Source organism: Apodemus sylvaticus, chromosome 12 (assembly GCF_947179515.1).
Source record: "Apodemus sylvaticus chromosome 12, mApoSyl1.1, whole genome shotgun sequence".
Taxonomy (NCBI): Eukaryota; Metazoa; Chordata; class Mammalia; order Rodentia; family Muridae; genus Apodemus; species Apodemus sylvaticus.
Window position 1 is genome coordinate 77,464,276 of NC_067483.1, and position 26,118 is coordinate 77,490,393.

Consider the following 26,118-nt stretch of genomic DNA (forward strand, 5'->3'; position numbering starts at 1 on the left):
TCTTGGTACTAAAACACATCTATCATCTACATTTATAGTCCCACTTAGTTCAAACAAACAAATAAACAACAACATAAAAAAAAACAATAATCAATCACACACAAGCAGTAAAACAGCACAAAAACCAGAATCACAGCATCAGGAAATTTAGGAATTGCAAAGAGCAACACACTACTGAAGCCCAGGTAGAGATGATCCAGACAAGCGCTCACTGTGCACTGAAATGCTCCCGTCATTCAAGGTGAAGGGGAGCCCACAGGAGTCAACGCCCCTCACAGCAGACTTTGGTCTAGGTGATGGTTCACATGTTGCTTAAACCAGACCTTCTATGCTGTAAATGGGAATTCCACATCTCCAAAGGCAAACAGTAGTAGGTTTGATATTCACAACCAACCATTCCAGTGCTGACTAGTCTAGAGACCAGAAACTATTAAAATGTACGGATCATAAATTTCTAAGAGTGACAAACAGACCAAAAAGATGGAGCCCTTTTTAGGATGGAAAAAAGCCTTCTACCCTAGGTTTGGTGCTACTTAAGGAATGTTAAAGTATTTTAAGATTTTTTTCAAAAAGAGTTAAGAATGAAAAGCCAATTGTGCTGGGAATGTGACAGCTTTATCCTCTGCGGTTCACAGACATGCAGACTGAAGTGTTCCTGATAGACACTGCTCACACTCCTTTCACAAGGTGCTGTGACTGCATTAGAACACATGGATGCCGCCACTCCATGTGCCATAGGAGGACAGAGGTGGCTGAGCCCAGTTTCTCTCTGACACTTGATTCGCAAGAATAGTAGTGAACACCAAATATACAAGGGCTGGAATTCAAATACTTCTTAAAAAAAAAAATCAGAGAAACTGAATATGGATATTTAATCTGGCCTCATAAACCCTGACAATAATCTTTCGGGGAAACAAGGATGAGGAATGTATAAGAAAGACAATGGTTTTACACTACAGGTAACAAGTCTAGATTCTTAGAGCACGACCTCTCTGTGGAAGATCACTGACAGCAGTAAGGGAGCCACTTTTCATCCTCTCTGCTCATATCGATCTTTGTCTTCCTTGTTCTTACCTCTGACAGCCTTCTGATGACCCACCTACTAGAGTAACACAGCTGAAAGAATTCAAGTCACTGAAGAGCATCTGAGTCAACACATGCGCGTTGTCTCTGCATGCTGTCTTGGTATCATGAACTGTAAGAGGAGCTGACAGAGAAGGGACGTGATTCCGACCAAGGATCTTACCGAATGGGGAGACCTGCTCACTGACCATCAGGAGCTGAAGGTGGCAGTAGCTGCTGCTCACACAGGTTCTCAGTAAGAACAAACAAAAGAACAAACAATTCCAGTCTTCTCCCAAGAATGTAGCTTGCTTTGCTTTAACAGAGAAGTAGAGCACAATCAGCTGTCTTCTGTACAACAGAGATGAATGACCTCTAAGGTAAGTAAAACCACGTCTGCCTCTCCATGCACACACTGGGAACTCAGTTCAGAGAACCACCAATTGTCCTTCGCATCATCGTGACTGCTACCCAGTCTAACACCCCAGCAATCATTGAGTGACACTCCATGAACTCCAGCATCTAGAGTGGGGCCAGCAAACACAACTACCATGATTATGACTCTCTGAAAGGCACAAATACAGCAAATTTAAAACAATAGTTCCCATAAGCAGCACAAGAATCAGAGAAAGTGCTGAGCTATAGAAAATGAATAGTTTTTATCAGGACAACAAAATGTGTGTAAACTTTTGTGTTAAGTGTTGCATCCTGAAAAATCACCTAAATGACCATCTATAAAACAGCTTCTTGACAGAGCCGGGCAAGATGGCGCACATCTGTGACAACCAGTACTTGGGAGGCCGAGACAGAAGATCCTGAGCTGGAGGCCTGTCTAGGCTACACTGCAAAACCCTGTCTCCAAAAACTTTCTATCCTAAATTCTCCCTGGCTTGTACATATTTCTTTTGACAGCTCATTTCTCCTATAAAGTCATAGCAAAAATACTCTAAATTGTTTGCCTTCTTTAATACCTAGTACCTGCCAACTGCCTGTCATAGTGTGAAGCATTAGTCATTGGTGAACACCATCTGGGGGGAAGCGGCAAGGATAAAAATCATGATCCCGCCTATCATATAAGGTAGAGGAAGGATCAAAATTAGTTTTTTAAAAAATGGGGACACTCTAAAAACTAAAATATTCAAGTTTCTCTATGATTGAGAATCTAAAATCTAGTTCCAAGACAGACAAGGCTACACAGAGAATCCCTGCCTCGAACACCCAACCTCCAAAAAGTCTAAAATCTACCAGGTAAGCTCTACATGACAGACTCAACAGGAGCAGTGCTTGAGGAGACAGGGAATGCCAAGGGAGAAGAGTAGCAGACCCTAGGCAAAGGAAGGCGACTTGCTGAGCACCTCGAGAAATCAGGATTCTGCTGAGTTAGAAGTCACCAAGGGCTGGTGTGTTAAGTGACCACAACTTACAAGAAATAGAGAGCTGGATCAGTAAGCATTGAGAAAGGAACCTGATAAATGAAACTAGATCTCCGAATTAGATGTGCCAGATAACAGGCCTTTCCATCAATATGCAATTCTGAAATAAGTCCAACTGAAATAGTTTTACACATTTTTTTAAGGTAAGCCAAGAAAATTCTGGACTCTCTTGAATTAATCCAAGTTATTCCAGGAAAGAGGTGACAGTGCAGTTATCCCCTGGAGCTTTCAGCCAGATGAGATTTAGTATTTGCCAGGAACCACAAGGCACTTGCCCAAAACATTAGCTAGCTACACATCCAACAGATGGAAAGTCACGGTCTGTACCCTAACCTGAAATAAACAGCCCAGCCTGTGCCCTTGGGTGCGAGTCTAGGTAAAATACATGGTCACCAGTGTGGCCCCACCCATCGTGCTGTCACAGTTTCTACAGGGTAGGCCTGATGATGCTCATTCTCAGTGACTATTGTCAGCCACCTGCCTCTGATCCATACATTCAAAAGAGCAATAAAGCAGCATGATCCTAAGCCTGCTTCTAAGCTATCCTATAACTGATGCCTTACCTGAGGGAAAATCTAGAGTACTAAGACAGAGGGTCACCTTATACCCTGATGCTCCTCACCCCTCTCTGGGTGGCAGCACAGCTGTTGACAGGTTAACATATCTCAGCACTCTTCAGCAGCTACATCACAACGAGAAGACCACAACTCTCTCAATTAAAACAGAGGCAGTTAAGTAAAACTATGGGAGTCATTTAATTCTAAAAGCAGCCATAAATTTAGCTCAAGGGATAGCAGAAAGGAAGAGTTCCCAAAGACAGACACTGGTCACAAAGGTAGAAGTGTCTCCAGTCATAAGAACTGCAGACTTATGGTGAAATGCAGACAATACCTTACTGGGGTGTCCAACTCTATTATTCTCTTCAAACTACTGAATTATAGTTTTGATAATGGCTGCAAGTCACCTCCTCCAAATACTTCTAAAGAACCCAAAATTTCCCCATGGGCAATCACTTTCTGTGCCTTATCAGGGACAAAATGTACCACTGTGCAGTAGTACCATGTAAAAATAAAGAAGAACGTAAGAAGGCAAGAGGGAAGGAAGCACAAATCTTCATACAGGGAGAGAAAAAAACTACCTGAGATAAAATCTGTCCCCAAACACAGGGACTAAGTAACACGGGCTTTCGCTCTTCACCCCTTAGTAAGAGAATTCTAGGTTTTTAATAAATTCAAAGAATTAAAATTCCTGTGCATATATCTATGTGAAAATTGCATCTTTTGTAGTATTTATTTGGTCCCAGTTTAAGAAAGATATTAAAATGAAAGTCCTGATAGTATCAGAGGAGGAATTTGCAGCTGTCCTCTTTGGTAAAATGGGCGGAAGAGCTATCACACAACGGTTTAGATCATAGTAGATTATCTTCTGTTGTCAAGTCTGTGGCTTCAATATAACCTATCTAATCCAGTGAATTCAATGTAATTACTTGGGCTCACTTATTTACTTCCTCCGCTCCCTTGAAGTCCGGCTAGCATCATCTGTACCGAGTGTACACGTCACACCCTACACACATGCACACCTACCTCCGCAACAAGGAGGCTCACAGAGCGCTGTGAGTACAGCACTGTTAGCAGCACACTGCGCGATAAGGCCGGGAACCTACCTGCAGTGTTGCTAGATCTCTATTTTAGGAGATGTAGGAACAGGTGCTAACCATACTTGCCCTTCAAAAGAATCCACTTGTATCTTGTGTCCATCAGTAGAAACGTAGAGACCTGATAGTAATGACCACAGCAGCTTGTGTAAGTATGTATGTTTTAGGAAAGCTTAGTTAGGACTTCACAGTCCTAATTCTATGTTCTTCAAGTTTGACTTGAAAACCAACCACCCAATGAACCCCCGAAAAAGCCTTCTTCCTAAGACACACATCAGGGACCACAACATAAAAGCAGAGGTAATTCATCATTAAATCCCCTTATACCAAATTTAACTTCGTAACAGGGATCTCTGAATAATTTGATTATACTAACAAATGTTGGACAGTAAATGTCTAAACAGGGTAAAATAGTTCATCCTCTAAAATGCAAGTTTTAATGGAGTTTTCAGAAACCTGAATGGCATGGACAAACGACTATATAAGCAGGCTGCCAGCAGGAAAAGAAACAAACTCTCTTTCCTAAGGGAAAATAAATAAATAAAACTTTCATTCAGGTAAGGAAATAAGAAAAACTCCGTAACAAGTGTACAATTTGTGGGTTATCTTGTATAATCAGTGCTTTACAAAAGTTTCTAACTTTACACCTTTCAAGGCAATCTACTGCAGAGCAGGAAGAATCCACACTCATATTCCTCAACTACAGTCAGGCTGCGCCCACAGACTCATGACCACAGGCATCCTCTATCACGACACACCAGATTGTTATTGTTCTTTTAGAAACCGAGTTTTCTTCCTTTCTACTTCAACCTTATAATACATCAACGTTTCTTCCCCTTACAGTCAAAAGCAGATGACTCGGGACACTGCCCTCCAGCTGTAGACAGAGGCCATGGGGAAAGGAGAGGAAGGGGACAGGGCAGCCGGGCAGCCAGGAGGCCGGGCGGAGGGACTGTGATAGCTGCCTTCTCTGCACTTTGCTCTTTTCCCGTCACTGTGCATCTAACTTCAATTTCCCATTATAGCAGAATCACACCTGGAAAAACTTCACAATTATTACAAGAGATTCAGTACAAAAGAGATAAGCTAATCTTGGGTCTACCGTAGAGCAGAGTCTGGGCTAACTAACACTCTGAAGAGCTGTGTGGAACCCTGGTCCAGCCTCCACGTTGTTCTGCACTTTACAGTAAAGAACTCTGTCATTTACATTCTGTCTGTCAGAACAACTTTCAAGAAACCTTAGCCCAAGTCTCTCAAGTGTGAAACAGGTAGGAAGAAATGGTTATCGACTGTATTAGCTCACAAGACTCACACTGTAAAGTACACTGACTCAGATTTCTCTATTGTCTTTCACACCTGCACACCCACTCAAGCACACACACTAGACATAAAAATTGTGCAAGATCAAGCATCAGCTTTCTATTTTAAAAGCCTTAATAGTAATTTTAAAAACATTGATTGGCTCACTGCAGTTTCTTCAGAGGAATATTAAGTCCTACAGTACTCCTTTAGAAAAATTCACAACTCATTGCTAAGAACACGGTAGGTAACTGCTGCTTGCCAATGACGTAACATTATTAGAGCATCCAGTGCCAGCTAGAACAACAAGGAGATACACCTGACAATACAAACACATATTCTGAGATGTCACCAACCCTAACAAATTTGTTACTAATATTCACTATGACAAATGACCCATCTCTGTTTCATCATCACATGAAATGACATCTTTTTAGGTTACATAGTAAAGAGCAGCACCTGCCCTACTGCACAAATAAAGGGTGCCCCGTGGGTGCTCTGAGCCCCTCAATGCATAGCTGAGAGGTTGTGTCCTACTCAGTGCCGTGTTTGCAATGCAGTCACCGTTTGGGCAATGGCTGCACATTTAGTAGGATTAAATAAATGTACAAGGTACCCTTTAAAATGGGTAAAGGGGTGCTCCTGCATTCAGCTGTGGAATATAATAATCCAAGAAATGGAAGAGGAGAACGGGAAATAGTCCTTAGGTTACTGGTTAAAGCAAGGTTTGATAAAGATATCCCCTCTTGTAGGCACTCAGCGGGTAGAATGTAGCCACAACAAACTTCCCGTCAAACATCCTCCCAGTCAGCAATTTCTGAGCAGCTTTGGAATCGCCAGCGTTTGCGTACTCAACAAAGACCTGAAGGAGGTTAGAGAAAACAAATGTCATTTCACCACAGTGACTTTAGAGTTAGATCAGTGCTTTACCAACTTTAATGCATACCTAGTCACAGGCCACATAACAATATCAATGAAAGATCATGTAAGACGCTAGTCCCCTAACATTATAACAGAGTTGAACATTCATACTACTTGGCGTATTTACTGTGCTTCATTGTATTACAGCTGCCGACAGTATTCAGGACAGTAATACCCCAGATTTGTAGCCCAGCAACATCAGACTACGTCACACAGCCTACCAAAAGAACCACAGAGACACATTTCTCATATATTTCCTGTTATTAAATGCATGACTGTGTGTCATCTGGGGATTTTGTTAAAATACAGATTTTGCTTATATTAGTCCAAAGTACAGCTTTAGTATCTAAATTCTTTTTAAAATTCATTGAGAAAGAGAGATTATGTGAACATGTGTAGGTCAGAGGACAACTCTCAGACATCAGCTCTCTCCTGCCACCTTGTGGGACCATGCAACTGAACTGAGGCCATCAGGCCTGCTTGCTCACCAGCGCCTCTCCCCACACAGGCCTCGACACTGAGCCATCCTGCCTGCCTGTGTCTGCTTCACCACTCAGAGTCTGCTTCACCACTTCAGAGTCTTAACAACTCTGAAGGCAATGCTGATGACGCACTGGGCGCACTTTCTAGTAGTAGGTTAAAAACACTTCCCTAACTATCGGGGAGTGGGGGGGCTAGAAAAGGGGAAATCATTTGAAATGTAAATAAATTATATCGAATTAAAAAAAAAAAAAAAAACACTTCCCTAAACAGCTCCATTCACCAACTTCTTAAGAGCTGTCAGAGGTAAGTTAGGTGAAAAAGCATCCGCGTTCATATGAAGCAGATGAGGAGCCCTGACAGCAACTGTGCCACCACCCCATAGAAAGCCACACCTGTAAGAGGACATGAAGGGCTATGTCTGAGCAAGGCACTGAAAACCACTGTACGAGCTATAGACCAAAACTGTAATAAAGAGGTTTAAAATTGGTCATTTCCCTTCGCAGAGACTGGGAAACAATACCATTAAGTTCCCTTTGTTGTCCTAAAGCAAAACGTCAGGGGACAATTCGGGATGACTGTTCTCGGTTACCCCACATAACAGAAAATTAAGTACACTAAGAACTGTCTCTCTGCTTACTGTGTCCCTTAATCATTACGTCAAGAGTTCACCTGAAGCCAGGCGGTGGTAGTGCACGTCTTTAATCCCAGCACTCTGGGAGGCAGAGGCAGGTGGATTTCTGAGTTCAAGGCTGGCCTGGTCTACAGAGTGAGTTCCAGGACAGCCAGGGCTACACAGAGAAACCCGGCCTGGGGGGGGGGGGACCCAAAAAACCAAAAAAAAATAAAATAAAAAAAAAAACAAAAAACAAAAAGAGTTTATGTGAGCTCAGATATTCAGAGACTTTCAACAGGAATGTGATCATGGATCCTAAAAACTCAACACTTAAATCCTAACCTTTCAGTTTCTCATTGCAGACAGGGCCCCAAGTCACCCAAGCTGACCTAGACTTATGAAGCCGAGAACCTCCTGAGTCCTCATTCCTCTGCCTCTGCCTCTCAAATGCTGGAGTGACAGGCATGTCCCACCATGCCTAACTCTTATACATATTTTCTTTGTATGTTTTCCTCAAATTAATCTTCCTACAAATCCATGCACATTCCCAGTTCTCACCTCTTTCAGAAGAACCCATCTCTCATTTGAAAAAACAGCCAAATTTTCTCCAAGAGATATAAAAGAAAAATTTCTAATAGAGTTGCATGTACATACGTACACACATAGGTATACATGTCTGTGTGTCTGTGTGTACACATAGGTGCACATGCCTGTTTGTCTGTGTGTACACACATAACTGCACATGCCTGTGTGTCTGTCTGTGTGTACACACATAGGTGCATGTGCCTGTGTGTCTGTGTGTACACACATAGCTGCACATGCCTGTGTGTCTGTCTGTGTGTACACACATAGGTGCATGTGCCTGTGTGTCTGTGTGTACACACATAGGTGCACGTGCCTGTGTGTCTGTCAGTGTATACAAACATAGGTGCACGTGCCTTTGTATTTGTCATTCTATACACACATAGGTGCCTGTGCCTGTGTGTCTATATGTACACATAGGTACACATGTGCAGTTCAGGCTAGAGGTTGAATACTAGAGTCTTCCTCAAGCATTTTTCCACCTTTTTTAAAAGTCAAGATTTTTCAATTACCCAGAGCTCACCAACTAGCTAGATGAATGTCCAACAAGCCCCAGAGTCTCCTGACTCCAGGTCCTCAGTGCTAAACTGCAGGTACATGACAATACACTTGGCTTTTTACATTGATACTGGTGATTTAAATGGGTCTTCATGCTTGTACAGCAAGAACTTTCCCGTCTGTGCCATATCTCCAGCCCATTCATTAATATATCAAACCCTATGTGATCTATGCCTTGGTCATTCCATCTTATGAAGTATTCTGTTAAGATTGATGGAGAACATAAAACCTAAGGAACGCAGACCTCTGATGGAATTTTCTGAGTGTGTGTGTATATATATACACACACACACATATACATATATATTTATATATAATGTATGAATACACACACACACACATATATACTAATTTTTCTCCTTCCATATAACTATTTCTGAGTTATGCACTATTTTTGAAGACAATGTGAAGATTATCCAATGATAAAACATGCCTTAATTTTAATATATAAAAGAGGCTAAAGAGACATCACACAGGTTAAAGTGCTTGCCCTCCAACCGTGAGGCTTGGAGACTAGATCCCAAGAGCCCATGTAAAATGATAGGTAGGCATAGCAAATTGTCTGAATTCCCGGCTCTGCATGCAGAGACAGGGGATACCCAGAACAAGCCAGTCCAATAATACTGGCCATAGTGGCAAGCTCTGGGTTTACCTGAGACCCTGTCTCAATAAGTAAAGAGAAGAGTCATTGGGAATGATTCCCATCGTTGGCCTCAGGCCTCCACATGTATGTACACATTCTCTCTCTCTCTCTCTCTCTCTCTCTCTCTCTCTCTCTCTCTCTCTCTCTTTCTCTCTCTCTCTCACACACACACACACAAATGAAAATTAGATATAGAGACACTTGTCATCTATTCTGAAACCTCATCTCTAAAATGTGTCATTAAATGGAAATAAAAGCATTTCCAAATGGCCAAAACTGTAGTCTTCCCAGGTTGTTTGAATGGAACTGTATGAGTAAAATGCTATTGATGAAACTATAAACAACTTCTGTTAGAGGTTATGTAGAGGATATGTATGTCCTATAAGGTAGCAACCTTTATTAGTCAACTCTGTCTTCCCACATGGAAGCTAACACATTAATGGTTATTTTTATCTTCTCTCTTGTCCTTGTCATAAAATAAGAAGCAGATGTTGGCTACAGGCAGCTTTTAGCAACACACCTTTTTCTCAATATGAGAAGGTTAAAATATGGTATCATGAGAATAACAAGTCTATTTCTGATTTTTATATTATCAACTATTCCCAAATAAACACAACAAAGTCCAATATATAGACGTCATTTGCAAAAACCACAACATGTCTCTTCTCGGTATAGCCCTGGCGCCAGATCTCATTGCAGATAGTTGTGAGCCACCACATGGTTGCTGGGATTTGAACTCAGGACCTTTGGAAGAGCAGTTAGTGCTCTTAACCACTGAGCCATCTCTCCAGCCGCCATGTCTCTTCAACTGCTACACAAATGACCCGCAGCTCTACATTGTATCAATTCACACTAACCAAGAAAATTACTTATTTTACAACTTTATATAAAAAGTAATTATCCATTCTATCATATTAACTTTTTTTGCTTTTATAACTTGTATTATAAGACAAAAGTCACTTTTTGTTTCTCTCTTTCTTTTTATTTAATTATTTCTTTTATTTTTGGTGATGTTAGAAATTGAATCCTGAGCCAGACCACTGATCCCCAGTCTCAAGTATGCCCCTTCTAGAACTTGTTCAGGCATGCTTATGTGCCTGCCTGCCTCCCTTACTGGAGCCTGGGAGAAGGCTCGTGAGGAAAGGAACCTGCTACCAACCCTGAATTTATTACCAGGACCCACATGGTAGAAAGAGGGAAAAGATCTACACACACACACACACACAAACTCATACACACATACACAAACTTTATAATAAAGACTGGCTTTACACAAATACACACACAAACACACACACACAAACATACACACACCATGGTATATACAGACATGAACACAAACAATAAAAATGTGATGAAAATTTCAGAACAAAATGGTTTTACCAAGTAATAAAAAATAGATTAGAATTTTTTCTTGAAATGGCAAATTTCCTCATACTAATAAAGACCTTTTCTTCCATATCAACTCCGAACTGAACACTTCTCTCTTGGAAATGCTGCCATTTTTCTGGTCTGGGTCTGCTTCACTGTCCCTGGGTTTAGTGCTGAATCAGATGGCACTGATGCTGACTTCAAATGTCCTTTCAGTGCCCTAGCTGGGTGCGTCTTCATCTGTCCCCACTGCTGGACACATCACCTGCTCTCCTTCCTCACTCTGCGCTGGCCAAACCGCCTTCCCGAAGTCTGCCTGGAATACTAAGGGACTTGGGAATTGGCGGTATTTGCTGTTTGTTTTATCTGATTTCTCCTTATTACCTTCATATCTTGACTCAGATGTAACCTTCCCAGAATTCCCTTTCCTACCACTCATCCTAAGGGCAGTCCACCTTGCCCTAGCACTTCCAAAGCAACACCACTTCCTCAATCTAGGGTTCTCTCTTATACTTATCTCCATTTTTTTTTTTAAATTTGCTTTGATCACATTTCTGTGCCAAGTGCTTAGAACATAATAAAACACTGGCTAGCAGACAAAACATCAAGGACATATTTGGCATGCTCCTGACAATAAATAAGGTAAACGTTCATGCTAGTGGATTAGCAGTATTAGACTATAATAAATGCTCCCACGCTTTTTTTAGTAACACTGAACACAATCTGCGGGCATGGGGCCATGTGCCTGTAATCCTAGTGCTCAGGAATGGACACCAGGACTGGTAAAGCACATAATGGAAGTGACTGCAGTCCTCCAGTGGGAGCCCTGCATCTCCAGCACAGCATCCCCAGTGGGAGACAGTCCATGCAAGAAGGACCAGTACAGAGGTTCGGGCTGCCTCTGCAGTATAGCCCCAGAGCAGTCCCCTCAATGGAGTGACATGGCTTAAATGTTAACAGTGAGGAGAAAAGAAACCTGACATGTAGTAAAATGATACTGTTTTTCCAAAAGTAAAAATAATATAGATAAAGCATTTTCTTGTGCCATGTAATTGATTAGAGAGAAAGTTCCTAATGAGAAAGCTGTGGTCAGTCTTCACCCAGACAACTTACAGAGGAGTCAGGACTGTCACAGGCTAGTCACACTGAGACACAACTCAGGCATGAGTCTCCATCCAGAGTGCTTTGAAAAGTCTTTAAAAGATCACTAATCATTTCTATTGCATCAGAACCTAACCCAACTGGTTTTGTAAGTTTACTTATTAATTAGAACAAAGTGAACCAAATAGTTCTTGAATTGAATCGAACTGAAATTAATACACAATTCAGTTGGTATCACTGTTTACAATGGCTCAAAAGTAGATTAGTCTCTTTTACTAATAAAATGTAAAAACTCATATACTAATTGTGGAACTTTTAGAGGGGTAGAAAGGTAAGAAAGTAATGATCACCTATACTGCAAAAGTCTTACATACACCTTTCTACAGAGCCCACTTAATACAAGATTTTAATAATCTCCAAATAATTATGCAATTATAAACAAATTTGCTTACTTGTCCTCTGCCAGGATTCTCCTTTGGAACAAGCAGAGAAACCACTGGTCCATATTTCTGACATTCCTCTTTTACATCTTCTACAACATCTGGTTATAAAATTACACAGCAGGTAATTATTACTTGAAAATTCAGTGACACATAGCTAAGTAATAAAGTTATTTTCCTTACCTTAGGAAATAAAACATAAGAATATAAATTTAATGCATTAATAATTTGACTTAATATTCTACATTTTAAATATATTAGTTAAATAATTCAAAACTTAAAGCAACTTCCAAACGTTACTGTTTCTCCTCTTGAAGGCAACCAGCACTGTGAAGTTTCTTCTGTAGCTTGCCAGTGTTATCAGTGTATATAAGCAAATGCATTTTATGTATTTCAAGTAAAAATTTCAACTTTAATATTTAAGTGTCTCTTTCTGCTTTTATATATTTAAAAAAATATATATTTATTTTTTTCATGTTTATGAGTGTTTTACCAAAAGAGGGCATAGGATACTTTGGAACCTGAGTTACAAGACCATTATGAACTGCCACGTGGGTGTGACTGCTGTTCCATCTCTCTGGACAATTTCCCAAATTATTTAATGAAATCTTCTCATTTGTTTTATGCTGTATACTTTTGGACAGTTTACAATGTTCAAGTTACTCAGTGTCTCGTATCAGATGACTTTCTAACCTATTTCAAAACTTTTTAATATTATGCACAATACTGTTTATTGAGTTTTTATTGTTACTAATTTATTGAGTATTTCTCACAACTGATGTACATTTTATCGAGCAATGTCATCCAAAATTTGTTTTCCTACTCCCTATAGTATTCACTGTTTAAGTGCCAGGCAACAAAGACATAGCAATTTGGTTTGAAGTGATATGGTTTGATTTCTTCCACCATAAATGTTTACTGGGTGGCCACTATGCATTCTTTCAAGGATGCTACTATACTCCAGTGTTACTAGCTCGTGAACAAGATCCAATTCTTAACCAGAGAAATCAAGCATGCCAGATATATGCACACTGGTCACTGTTACAACTTTAACCAACTGTTTTCCAACTGAAAAAATATAATCATTCCAAACTACTGTTCTCTTTCTACTTTCTACTTGATGGTACTTCTTCCTACCCACTTAACTTTTAGGTAAATAATTACTGAGTTCAGATGTAACCTCTGTTGTGAAAACCCGCACTCATTCAGGCTAGACTGAGCGCCCTTTCTCAGCGCCTATCATCATGTGTGTATGTCTCTCTTGCATTAAAAAGAAGAAAGAATCCCACACAAAACAGTGAATGTGTCCTGAATGAAAAAGCTGTTAAAAGCAAAACGGAGAGGTAAGGAGCAGAAATAGCAGCACAAAGAAGGGACAGAAAAGACAGATCAGAGACAGAATCGTAAGGGTAAATCGTGTGGATTTGTCGTATCAGAGTCCAAATGATTGAAGAATCAAAGAGGGTGAGTATTTTACACATCACAGAGTTTAATGGTGTGGTGCTTTGACTATGTTTGGCCCAGGGAGTGGCACTATTTGGAGGTGTGGCCTTATTGGAGGTGTATCACTGTGAGTATGGGCTTTAAGACCTTCATGTTAGCTGCCTGGAAGCCAATCATCTCCTGTTTGCCTTCAGAACAAGATGTAGAACTCTCAGCTCCTCCTAAGCCATGCCTGCCTGGATGCTGCCAAGATCCCTCCTTGATGAAAATGGACCTCTGAACTTGTAAGCCAGCCTTAGTTAAATGTTGTCCTTTTTAAGAGCTGTGTTAGTCATAGTATCTCTTCACAGCAGTAAAACCCTAACTAAAACAAATGGTCTTTTTAAACATTTTATATTTAGAAAAAAATAGAAGAATCCTAGGAATAAAGTGTACATAGCACACACATTAGTCACAGTGTGTGTGTAGAAGAGAAACACTACAGTGTAATCTGGGAAGCACTAACCTTCATATTCATCTTCATTCTCAAGATAGTCATCATCCAGCACATTGAGGAGTCTGAGCACTGGAGTCGGGAGCATCACCAGATCTTCAATATGAGGGGCTGTGGAATTTCAGACATACGCTTCAGTGTAATCCCCACAAATTGATCAACTGACCAAATCAGGAGCCTGAGAATATACACAGACTACTGCCGAATGGCCAAGGGGGAGATAACGAGATACGGCTTACCAAAAGGAATGCTAAAGAACGGGCTGCACAACGCCATCTCAGCAGGGATCCTTCTGCTTGGGTCGTCATGAAGCATGCTAAAACACAACAGCATCATTATGATTACAAGTAAGACTATCAGAAAAAGGCTCAGCGTTTCTGTAGGGACTACCTCTATTAGCATGGACTGCAGAACCATCCCCTGTGGAGCATACAAAGGCCACCTGACCAGCAATGAAATAAAACATGAGACCATTCTGACACAGCACCACGCTATGATCTGATGTCTCTAACTATAAATGAGACATCAGAAGTAATGCTCATACTGCACCAGTGTTTATGGTAGTACAATTCTGTTGTTGTTTTTTCAAGACAGGGTTTCTGTGTGTATCCCTGGATGTTGTAAACTCACTCTGTAGAAGTGGATGGCCTCGAACTCCACCAGCCTTTGCCTCCTGAGTGCCAGAATTTAAAGGTGTGTGCCACCACCACCCAGATTATGGTAGCAAAATTTAAAGACAGAAAAAAACAAAAGACAAAAATAAAAACCAGAAGATAGTGGTGGGATAAATGAATCTTGTCAAATGCCTCTAATCTTAAAGCAATTTTTCATAAAATGCTCCAGGTAACACGGAAACCGACTATTGATAACAACAATGCTCATCCAGTATGGGCATTTGTTTATAAGAAGGCAGACAATAAGCAAGTGTGCAGCTAAGAAATGCGAGAAAATACGGTAGGAAGCAAACACACAAAGTAAACCAAGCCAACGATACAGCAGATGAAACAACGGGGGACTACTGCACGGTCCAGGTAAATCAAAGCACGCCTCTGGGGAATCTTAGGAACTAGAGTAACCCAGAAACTAAGACTTCCTAAAATAACCAGTCCAATCAACTATCCACGGAAAATCAATCCTAGTGTGACAAAAAATCCAATTTAAATGGTCCAAATGGGGGAAGACAAGAAGACAAAGGGAGTATAAGAAAACAAAGAGAAAGCAAGGAAGAAGAGCCGGATCGCAAGAGAGAAAAACAAAATACCTTTCCCCTCATCTGTTGCTTCCAGACAATGCCTTACTTGTACCTCAGTGTATCCTCAACTATAGCTCTTCTGCCTCAGCCTCCAAAGCAGCAGGCATAAAAACATGTGTCATCATGCCTGGCTCTCTTTAACATCACAGCAAAAGATGACCCTATATAATTAAAAAGGTCATCTCAATTACACTGTTCTGTTTGAAGCAAGGTCTCTCTTTTAGACCAGACTGGCCTTGAACTCACAGAGATCTACCTACCACTGCACTAAAGAGCTAGGATTAAAGGTATGAGCCACCTCACCTGGCTAAAATTCCTATCTCCAAGGGAATTACAGCTACATAACTAGGCAAATCAGTAATAGTAATAGAAATAAAGAAAAAACCTTTAGCTGGTGAAGATATGCAAAGCAAGTTATACAATATATTACGTACCTTTTGATAAGGTCTCTGAGGTGATAGGCTGGAATTGCGGCATTCACCACTGCTTTACTGGCAAATATATGATCAATAATAGCAGAACTGTTTGCCTAAAAGGACAAAGTTTTCCTTAGGTTACTCAACTCAGCTTGCACTTACTAAGCAGCAGTCATGAGTAGCCATGAGTAAGATGCAACACTTCTTTCAAGAACTTACAATCTCAAATGAGGAGATTGCCGATCATGAATCTCTTGAGGCACCAATACAGCCTGGCACTAAGAACAGCTCCTGAATGAATGAGTAAAACTCAAAAGTCACACTGAGACGCCGTTTTATGAATGAATCTAATGGTGGGTCACAGTGCCTGATGATAAGTCTTTTTGGTTTTCAAGAAAAATAAACTATCATTGAGAAAAGGAGGACGTGGGAATGCTGCCTTTGCTCCGTTATTCACCACTCCATTTATAGGCATTGCACTCTGTCCTTAAGTGCTGTGATGACTAATCTTCACTGTCAGTTCAGAATCACTGAGGACACTGGAACCGTGCACTTCTTCAGTTTGCCTGCTAAGACATTTCCAGAGAATATTAACAGAAGGGGGAAGCCCTACACACCATGTAGATGGCACCCTGACATGAGCTTGGGGACGGAATAAAGAGAAAAGGGTGGCAGCCAACCAAGCACTAGAATGTCCTCTCTCTGTCCTGGCCATGCCCTCCCTGCCAGCATGGACAATGCCTTTAAAATTGTGATTCAAAATAAGCATTGCCACCAGATACAAAAACGTAACTAACACTATGCAACAACGTACTATGCTAACTCAGAATGCAGAACTGTGCAAATAACTAAAAAGATCAGATACCTACCATTACTACTACTGGTTGATTACCATGGGCCATAAACTACTTTTAAAAATTGTATAACATTTCTTCTTTGCCTTAGTAATATTATATTACATCACCAGTCTTCTTATTCTGCAGGGAGCAAATGGTTTGACAAACCCAAATAACTTAGAAGGAGGTGAAAGTAAGGCACAGCTGGACTTCAGAATCTATGCTCATGCCCACTTGGCAATCTGCATAAGGTGATAAAATAGATTATGACACTTTACCTAAAGACATGTATTTGAGATTCCATTAGTATACGTCACGCCTCCAAATTTCACACAAATTTGAGTGTGACCTACTTCTGATGTGCTCTGGGCCAAGCAGATTCTGTCCAAAGGGTCTAGTCTAATACACTAAAAGTTAACTTAATGATTGATCCATATTCAGATTAACACTAAAGAAAAATATAATTAGCTTGTGAGCTATTTGAAAATTTCACTAATAGAAAAAAGTAATACTGGTTTTATGCCCATAGTAGCCTTTTTGGGCCAAAACTAAACATAAGGCAATCCCACCAAAGAGGAGATATATTCCTTCCAAGGATTGCTAAACTGTAAATCAGTGACTGATATTTACACAAATCAAACTGTAATGCTCACCTATTTGCTAGATGTTTATTATTAAAATATTTAATTTCAAATATTTATTGTTTAAAACCAGATGCAGTGATGTCAAAGTACTATATTATCAAACCTCAAGCATAAACAATACTGAGACCATTACAATAATAAACCCTCATTATACATTTTAAAAACTAATTATGGTTTATTCCTAACATAGAGATGCAGAGGTCATTCCAGTATCAGGAGTTTGGAACTTAGGCGCCATCCTGCCCCATAAGCAACAAACGCAGCAGCCACTATTCCACAGCCATATGAGCTAAGTAGTCAGTGCAAAATGTTTAACAGCCTATGAAATATTAATTAACATTAAGTACCATGGAACTCTGGGAAGTTTCTAAGGTTGGAGTAGACCTGCCCACCCAGCATTTGACCTGGAGCAAGTTGTTTATTATACAACTGTGCCTCTAGCTTTCACTTGTAAAACAAAAGCAGCCAACATCCACTCTACCCTCATAGGGTTGGCTGTTCAGAAGCTTTAACAAGATTAAGCATTAAAGTGCTTTTTTTAACTGTTAGGCATTATTAAAAGATTATTATTTAACTTACCACCCATAATTCCACTAGTAACACTTCCAAAGTTAATACAACTAATTTAGTCAACAAAGGGACTCTCTATTGCCTGTTTGGGAAAATGCATACAAACATTTCAGCAAATGCTCACTATATCCCAAGACCTAGATTAATGGCTGGGAGGATGCAATGCCATCAATGTTTTTGAAGCTTATAGGGATGAGTAGAGGAACTGAAGGTACTATAAATACATACAGGAACATGAAGGAGAGGATGCAATCAGACTCCCTGACTCCTGCCCCCCAAAAATTATCATTATAAAGCAAACATTCCTAATCTGATTAAGAGCCTCAAAGCAAACGTGCCATGCAGTTTACCTTCCATTCCTGAGATCTGACTGTATGTTTCAGTTTCATTCCTGAGAACATTTCCAGTAAAATGATTCCAAGGCTCCACAGATCAACAGCTGAGGTACATTCTGTATCACTCTGCAGGCCGGCCTGGGCCAAGCAATTTTGCAGTTCTGCTTCAGGAGCTCGATACCCGTCTGTCTGAATATACTTTACATCCTACAGAGGATGAAGAAACATTATAGCCAATAAGAAGAGTCTTGCTTTCCGTCCATCTCCTCCATCAATTTTTCAGTGGTACAGAAGGTCACTGACAAAATGCTATGAATGAATCCTTCTACCATAATTCTTCAGTTCCTTAACTGGAAAGTTAGCATGGAAAGCTGGACATGTTCTATATAGTTGCTCAAAAAGAAGTGGGGTTTTTTGTTTGTTTGTTTGTTTTTTAGATAATTTCTTACACTGATGAGAAAGATACTTGGCAAAACCCTAAAAAGTCAGAGAAAGGAGGACTCGGCTGGATGGTCCCATCCATCACCAGCCATGAGTAAGAGTCCCATCACCAGAGAACCAGGAGCAGCGTCTCACCAGTGCTGGCAGTCTGAAGAGCTTATGTGGGCTAAGTCTGCCTATTAACTTCTGAGCTTTCTTGAGCCTCACTAACTCTTACCTGACCTAAATCTATGTCCTTCTTTCACAAAGCATGACTGAAATTCTTTTAACTTGCAACATTAGGGACACTTTGGTATTAGGGAAGTACACCTTCAGTCCCTAAATTAGCATTGTTATTAAAAATATTTGGCTTGAACCACTGGATTTTAAACCACAGTGTAGAATAAAAGGTACCTCTCACCTGATTGCCTTCTTTGAAGGTGAGTCCAAAGTCGATAAGCTTGAAGCACTCGTTCTCCGCACTCCACAGGATGTTCCGGGGCTTGAGGTCTGCGTGGACATAGCCCTCGTGGTGAAGGAAAGCGAGGGCCTCCAGGACATCTCTGGCACAGTGCTGGATCATCCACATGGAGCAACCCTGGTGACTGGAGTACAGAAGCAATTCCGACACACTGACATCCAGGAGCTCAAGCAGCAGACAGCGCGACGGCACGTTTGGAGAGAAGTGGATGGTGAAGACTCCATACAACGTCACTAGAAGAAGGGAAAAGGATCAAATCCACAGTAACTTACTACCCGAGTAGTTAACTCTACACATACATCTGAGATAGTCTAAGGAGAATTTTATCTCCATGTATGCACACATACATGCGCAGGCAAGACTGCTGTTGAGAGCTAGTGTTACAGTACAAAACTGAGATTTCCCCCTAGTTCAGAGGTTCTCAACCTTCCAAATGTTACAACCCTTTAATACAGCTCCTCATGTGACCCCAACCCTAAAATTATTTTTGTTACTTCATGTCAATAATGCTAGTTATTAATTATAATGTAAATATCTGATATGCAGGATATCTGATATGCTTTCAACCACTAAGAAAGGGTCACTCAGGTCCTCAGCAAAAACAGCAAAGGCTCTAGAACCACTGAGACACACCCACACAATGTCACCTCATAGATAAGAATGACAATAAGAAGAAACTTCCACTATTTTTCCAGTGAGTACTATCTTTGGACAGCTGGGTTATTGAAATAAAATAAGGTATGACACAATGATTCAACCTGTGTTTCACCAAGAACTCAACACTCAGTAACTGGTGAACATACTCTTAAGGTGTCAAGAAAAAATTACTTTCTCAAAACCTATAATATTAAGTAATCCTTAAAAGTAAATTGTACACACACATACATATACACATAGATTTTACAAATAACATTCTAATGTAATCATGCAGATAGTCAACAAGTACTGAGGCTTGCAAATATGTCCCTGTCAAACACCAAAGTTATAGTGATATACCACTTAGTAAGATTAAGGAAAAAAAGAAAAAAGAAAAACAACACTAGCATTAGGGCATTCTTCTGCCAATCAGTATTATTTAAAAAAAAAAAAAAAAAAAAAAAGACTTTCTTCAAGCTACACATGGGTTCTCTTTGCCAAGATCTGCGGAGTTTCTTTACTAACCAAAGTTATAACTGCTTACAATCTCTCTGCTTGTAAAAACAACGAAGACTGTGGTTCCACAAGCTTACATTCTAAATCTCTGAGTCATGAAAGTCTTACTGAAGCAAATGCAGTGCTCCTAAATAGCACACTTCCATAACTTTTGGGTAATACTAGGTTCTGTTTTCTCTCCCAAATTCACACGAAATATGTATTTTTTCAATTGTTAGTAGTACGTCATTAGATATCAATGATGTCATTGCTCTAGAATATTTTCCATTTGGAAAAGATGCAAAATCTTCCACGCAAGACATGACAACCTAGCAAACTCAAGCCTTTCACTGCAGAAGGCATTTCTAACTACCCCTAAACAAACCGGACTTCACTAAGCAATTGCTATGTAATAATCACCTCCACCGTATACCTCAGACAGCTTCAAAGTAAAGGTGGATTGAAAAGCGATCTGCATCGCACGACAACTAGTGAGGCCCTATACTCTCCTCCCACCTAAAGGACCAAAGGCCAGGAGCCAGGGACGCTAATGCTTGGACCGGGACTTGGGGAGGAGATGGGGGACAGCCACAATTACCGATGTTCCTGTGACCCTGCAACTGCTCCAGCGCTGCCCTCTCTTTGCGGAAACCATACTCCGCGGCCGAGGCCGCAGCCCCGGTGGTTCCCGGAGGCAGGAACTGCTTGAGGGCACCGGGGGGCGAGCCCGGGGTACCGCAGCAGCGCACCCGGTACACCGAGGCCGAGGAGCCGCTGCCCAGGCGGCTCTGTACCTGCCACAGCCGCCCGAAGGCCTCCAGGAAGCGCGGCGGCTCCGCGCCCCACGCGCAGCCGGACCCCGCCATGGTGCGGGCTAGGGCGAGGACTCGCGAGCCGACACGACGCGCCAGGCAGGCCCGCGGCGCCCGCCGTCACATCCCCGCCCGGACCCGCCGCTCCGCAGGGAGGGGCCTCCAGCGCCCGCACCGACTCCCGGGACTTCAGGCTGCCATGACACCGGAAGTGGGAGTGCACTCAGACCCAGAAGCCGGAAGTGGGGGAAAGCCAATCCTACAGGCTGAAGGAGGCGGGCCTAAGAGGGGCGGGGCCTCCAGGGGGAAAATTTTGTTTAACAACAACAAAAAGACTATGAGCTATTAAACTTAATTATTAGAGATGGGTGTAGTACAGTAGTAAAGTGCTCGCCTTGCATGCTCAAGGAAGGCCATGGATCCAGGAACATATATGGTGATTATTGACTTTTTTGTTTTATTTATCTTATTTTAAAAGATTATATTTGTATTTATATGTTTGTGTATTTGTGCCACGTGTGTGCAAGAAGTCAGAAGAAGGTGTAATATCCTTTGGTTACAGGAGATTGTGAGCTGCCAAGTTTGGATGATAGGAACCAAAGTTCTGTCCTAAGAGGGAAGATCAGTATTCCCTCTTAGCCACTGAACTGTCTCTTCAGCAGCTATCTTATTTTTTTATTACGTATTGGTACAAGCCTAAAGCTATGTGCTTTCACATCTTCCTGATATCCATCATTACTACCCCCCTTTCTAATATAACCCTGAGTTTCTTTGGAACAGTGATTTACACAGAAGAAATACCTGGCCTCTCTCAGACTTGGTTGTGACCCCGCCCACATGTCTAGTCAATGAGACCTTTCTGTGTAACTAACAAGGATTTGTTGGGAAATCTTGCTTGACTCACATAGATGTTGTGTTTTTTTCCCTTTTACTTCCTATCGCCTGCTTAACAAAATAAGCATAAAGCTAAAGCAGTTTAGCCAGGGGTTAGAGAGATTGCTCCGAAGTTAAGAGCACTGGCTGCTCTTCCAGGTCTGGGTTCAGTTCCCAGCATCCACATGGCAGCTCACAAATGTATGTAACTCAAGTTCCAGAGGATCTGGCACTCTTATACACACATGCGAGCAGAATATCAATGTATATAGAAATAAATAAATCTTAAAAAATAAAAACAACACAATAAAATAAAGACAGATTAGTCATCTTGTGTCTATGAATCCACTGAGAGAATCAAAGCCAGATATTAATATATTAATTGGATATGACCTATTCAAAAAATCCCAAAGAACATTGTCTTAGATATGGAAACATTCCTTTCTCCAATCAATAACACAGGGTTCTCAATCTCAATGGGCTTTTATCTCGTGACCTATATGTTTGTCTTGCCTTTTCAGCATTTCATGGTTTTGAGAATGGGAAAAGAGACCAAAGAAGCACAAACCTGATTCTGCTGAGGGTTAGACCCAGAATGGTACTCAGTTTTCTGGTCATATCCCATTAGCTAGTGCTTAGCCAATCATATGACCACAGCTAGCCCCAGACAAGCTGGAAAATCCACATAAAATTCTATTACTAATGGAAGAAGAGGAGAATTGGTGTTTAAGGACAAAAGCAAGTCTACCTCATTCATGACCTAGCAGAAATGCAGAAGGTTTCTGGGTCCTTGACAGCTTGGTAGAAATCCATTGTGCTTCCTGAAGCCATGCTCCAGATGTCTTGCCTGGGGGGCAGGAGGGGGAGTCAGGGGGTCAGGGTCAGGGGTCATAAAGCATCTTAATGTTTTAAAAACACGACAGTTTTTAATGCAGATAAATATGCATAGTGTAACATTTACCACATTAATCATTTTTAAGTGTGTAGGTGAGTAATATAAAGTATTTTGACCTTGTGCAAACATTATCAGCAAACGTCTGTAGAACAAGCCACCTTGCAGAAACTAATCACTCCGCCAACTAAACAAGCTGTCAACCCCTCTTTCCTTCAGCCCCTGACAATCTACCATTTCATTTTGGTTCTTATATCCATAGTCCTCTTTTTAGTCTACTTGTTAACTTGTATTAACACAAGTGGTCATACAAATCGCCATCCACAAACCACTCAGATTCACATGGATAACCTCTTGATGACGGAATATAAATTGCAGTTGGTAACCCAAGGATCACGAACTGACCAAACGACACGAGATGAAGAGGGGATGGCCTTGGCCTTAGCCTCCACCATGCTGCAGTCTCAAAGGGAAGTAGCCAGAACTAAAGTTGGCAACTGTGAATCATTAGGTCCCCAACTCCCACTGCTAGCTCTTCTAGAAAGTCTTTTGTTCAAGCAAATGGTATGGAATGTTAGATCATAGAAGCTGATTTGGTAGAGAGATCAACCATGCCTTAGATCTTATCTTGTACACACACACACACACACACACTCACACACACACACACACAAAGTTGCTAAATTCTTAGCATGTAGAAACCTGAAGAGGAGGTGAGACAATTGAACTAAGTCCCCAAACTATGGATTTATATTCTTCACTAATCTGTTAAACTCAGAGACTCCCTCCCTATAAACCTAAGTTCAAATCTAGGGCACCTATGTAAAAAAAACCAGGCATGTCTGTAACCTCAATGCCAGTGATAGGACCTATGGGGCAGGAAGGCAGCTAGGACTTGCCAGATGCCAATCTGACACCATCCTTTGGCTTCTGCACATACCTCACACACCACAGACAAAATAAACAATTTTGCTGCATTTAGCATTCAGAGCTTCTAAAAACATTTTTTAATCAGAAAAAAATATCTAGCACAAGAGATGGCAGTTTGTTAGAGATAACTGGTGACTACATGACCATTTCATGATCTAGAAAAAAACACTGTGGGATGCCTGAGTCTTCCTGATGAGACCAACCTCACAGGTTAAAGCATAGCAGTGACATTCAAATCAAGATAAACTTGAGAGAAACACTTTAGCTTCATTATCACTTAAGAGGGAAAAAACCAAGTTTATCCTAATAAAGCATGCAGATGGGCTTCCAAAAAATAGTCCAAGAAAAGGCTCAGAAATAGAAGAGGAAAAGGTTTTCCTCTGTTCTTCAGCTTAGTTTCTTACTTCTGTATAACCTACCCCTCTGGCTCTGGTCCAGACTGACTGAGCCCAGCCCAGGGATACCCGACACATGCTCAGCATCTTCTAACAAGATGAAATAGAAGAGATAAGGAGATAGGTTTGAGCCCTCTCAATCTGATCTCTCCCGGCATCTGAGGGTGGGCTGTCACCATTACAAATAATCTAGACTCCAGATAAGCTTGTTCTGTGACAGAAACATGGTATTTCTTTCAGTCTCCATAATAACCCATTAGTGTTTTATAGCAGGAGAAATGGATACTGAGTTGGAAGTCATTTGTCTAATGTCATGTGCATGATGAAAAAGTCAAAGACTTAAGGTTAAAAGCTGAACAGTCCAACTCTGGAACCTATTCTCGCCTATACTTTTGAATATAAATATTTTATCTAAGGCTTTTTGGTTTCTTGGGGCAGGTGCTAAAAACTAAAAATTTTGTTATTTACTAATGCTTCTACCAAAAGTTGGACAGATAGACTGAGAAGTCATTGTCCTTACCACCACATAGACAGATGGTCAAAAGTTTTAAAAAGGAGGAATAAGATTCCTCATAAGCTTACCTCATCCTGCTTTGCCACGTTTTAAAGAAGTGAAAAATATAGTTCTTCTCTCCTTTATTAGTATTGCTATGTGGGGTAGGTAGAATACAAAATTTTATTAGTGCATTTGAAATTATTGTCCGTAAAATCAGTCATTGGTGAGCCCTTGGTGGATGTGAGTGGAAAGAAGATGGTGGTTCAGGTGATGCAAGCTGTACAGGCAGTTCATCTTGAGTCTGACACTTTCCTAGTTTGTCTCAACCATGCTCTGATCACAGGAAAGGAGGTGACGGTCTATGTGTAGGGGAGTTGAATGATGACATAAGAAGTGACTCCAAATTTACACACACTGGAACTGAAATGTGCACAGTCCCAAAAAAGATGGATACAATCAGAATTGTTTATATCCATCCTGTCATCATCTTGCGGCATTCTAACAAAAGAAAGGACCATGTAGAAATTTCTCCAGAGCGGCTACCTGCAGCTTCAACAGAGGCAGAAAGGTTGGCTGAACTAACAGGTCGTCCCATGAGAGTTGTTGGCTGGTATCTTTCCCACCCTCATATAACGGTTTGGCCTTCACATGTTGATGTTCTAACACAAGCCATGTACCAAATGATGGATCAAGGCTTTATAGAACTTATTTTTTCCTGTTTCATAGAAGATAAAAACCTGTCGGGTACTCTACACTTGCTTCCAATCCATACAAGCCCAAAAAAGCTCAGAGTATGAGAGAATTGAAATCCCAATCCACACTTCACCTCATATCACTATTGGGAAAGTATGCCTTGAATCTGCAGTAGAGCTGCCAAAGATCCTGTGTCAGGAAGAACAGGATGCACATAGAAGGATTCACAGCTTTACACATCTGGACTCAGTGACCCAGATCCATAATGGCTCAGTATTTACCAAGAATTTGTGCAGTCCGATGTCAGCAGTCAGTGGGCCTCTACTGCAGTGGTTGGAGGACGGATTGGAGCAAATCCGGCAGCATTTGCAGGAGTTGCAACAAGAAAAGAAAGAGCTTATGGAAGAGCTGTCTTCCCTAGAATAAAGCCGGAGAACAACAACAAAAAATATGTGGGCAGATGAAAATACCTGGCATACAGTTTATTAAACTAAATCAATTTTGAAAATGATAAAGTTGGAGGGCCTACATTATGTAAGTTCAAGACTTATTATAAAGCTACAGTAATCAAGATACTATGATATTTGCAGAAGAATCAATGCAACAGGAAAGAAAATTCAGAAATAAACCCACAATAATATGCTTAACTAATTTTGAAAAAGTACAAATGTGATTCAAGGAAGAAAAGACAGACATTTCAACAAATTGAACCTCCAAATGTATCATGGATTTAAATGTACTATGGAAAACTTAGAAAAAATTATTCAAGAAAAATTTTCAGTAAAGTGCTTAATATTCAACTCAAAAGCACGATTTCACAAGAAAGCAAAGTAGATATATTGGACT

The 26,118-nt window shown here is 40.8% G+C and overlaps 1 protein-coding gene and 1 pseudogene across 1 annotated transcript; one reads left to right on the plus strand and one right to left on the minus strand.

Annotated features, from left to right (window-relative positions):
• Positions 1 to 832: 832 nt before the first annotated feature.
• On the minus strand, positions 833 to 21,217 carry Uhmk1 (U2AF homology motif kinase 1). Its single transcript, XM_052200375.1, has 8 exons — positions 20,780 to 21,217; positions 18,991 to 19,283; positions 18,165 to 18,356; positions 15,783 to 15,877; positions 14,336 to 14,412; positions 14,109 to 14,207; positions 12,173 to 12,261; positions 833 to 6,310 (listed from the first exon to the last, which is right to left on the minus strand). Exons 1-8 carry the CDS (start codon positions 21,045 to 21,047, stop codon positions 6,164 to 6,166), a joined length of 1,260 nt encoding a protein of 419 aa, XP_052056335.1. The 5' UTR covers positions 21,048 to 21,217; the 3' UTR covers positions 833 to 6,163.
• A 3,617-nt stretch (positions 21,218 to 24,834) lies between these two features.
• LOC127697327 (lys-63-specific deubiquitinase BRCC36-like) lies at positions 24,835 to 25,698 on the plus strand (annotated as a pseudogene).
• The last annotated feature ends 420 nt before the right edge of the window (positions 25,699 to 26,118 follow it).

Coding starts and splice junctions, on each gene's coding strand:
- Uhmk1 (XM_052200375.1), bottom strand. CDS start 21,047: ATGGCGGGGTCCGGCTGCGCGTGGGGCGCGGAGCCGCCGCGCTTCCTG. Junction 19,284..20,779: donor GCAGGGTCACAGGAACATCG/GTAATTGTGGCT, acceptor CCCTTCTTCTAG/TGACGTTGTATGGAGTCTTC. Junction 14,413..15,782: donor CTCAGAGACCTTATCAAAAG/GTACGTAATATA, acceptor GTTGTGTTTTAG/CATGCTTCATGACGACCCAA.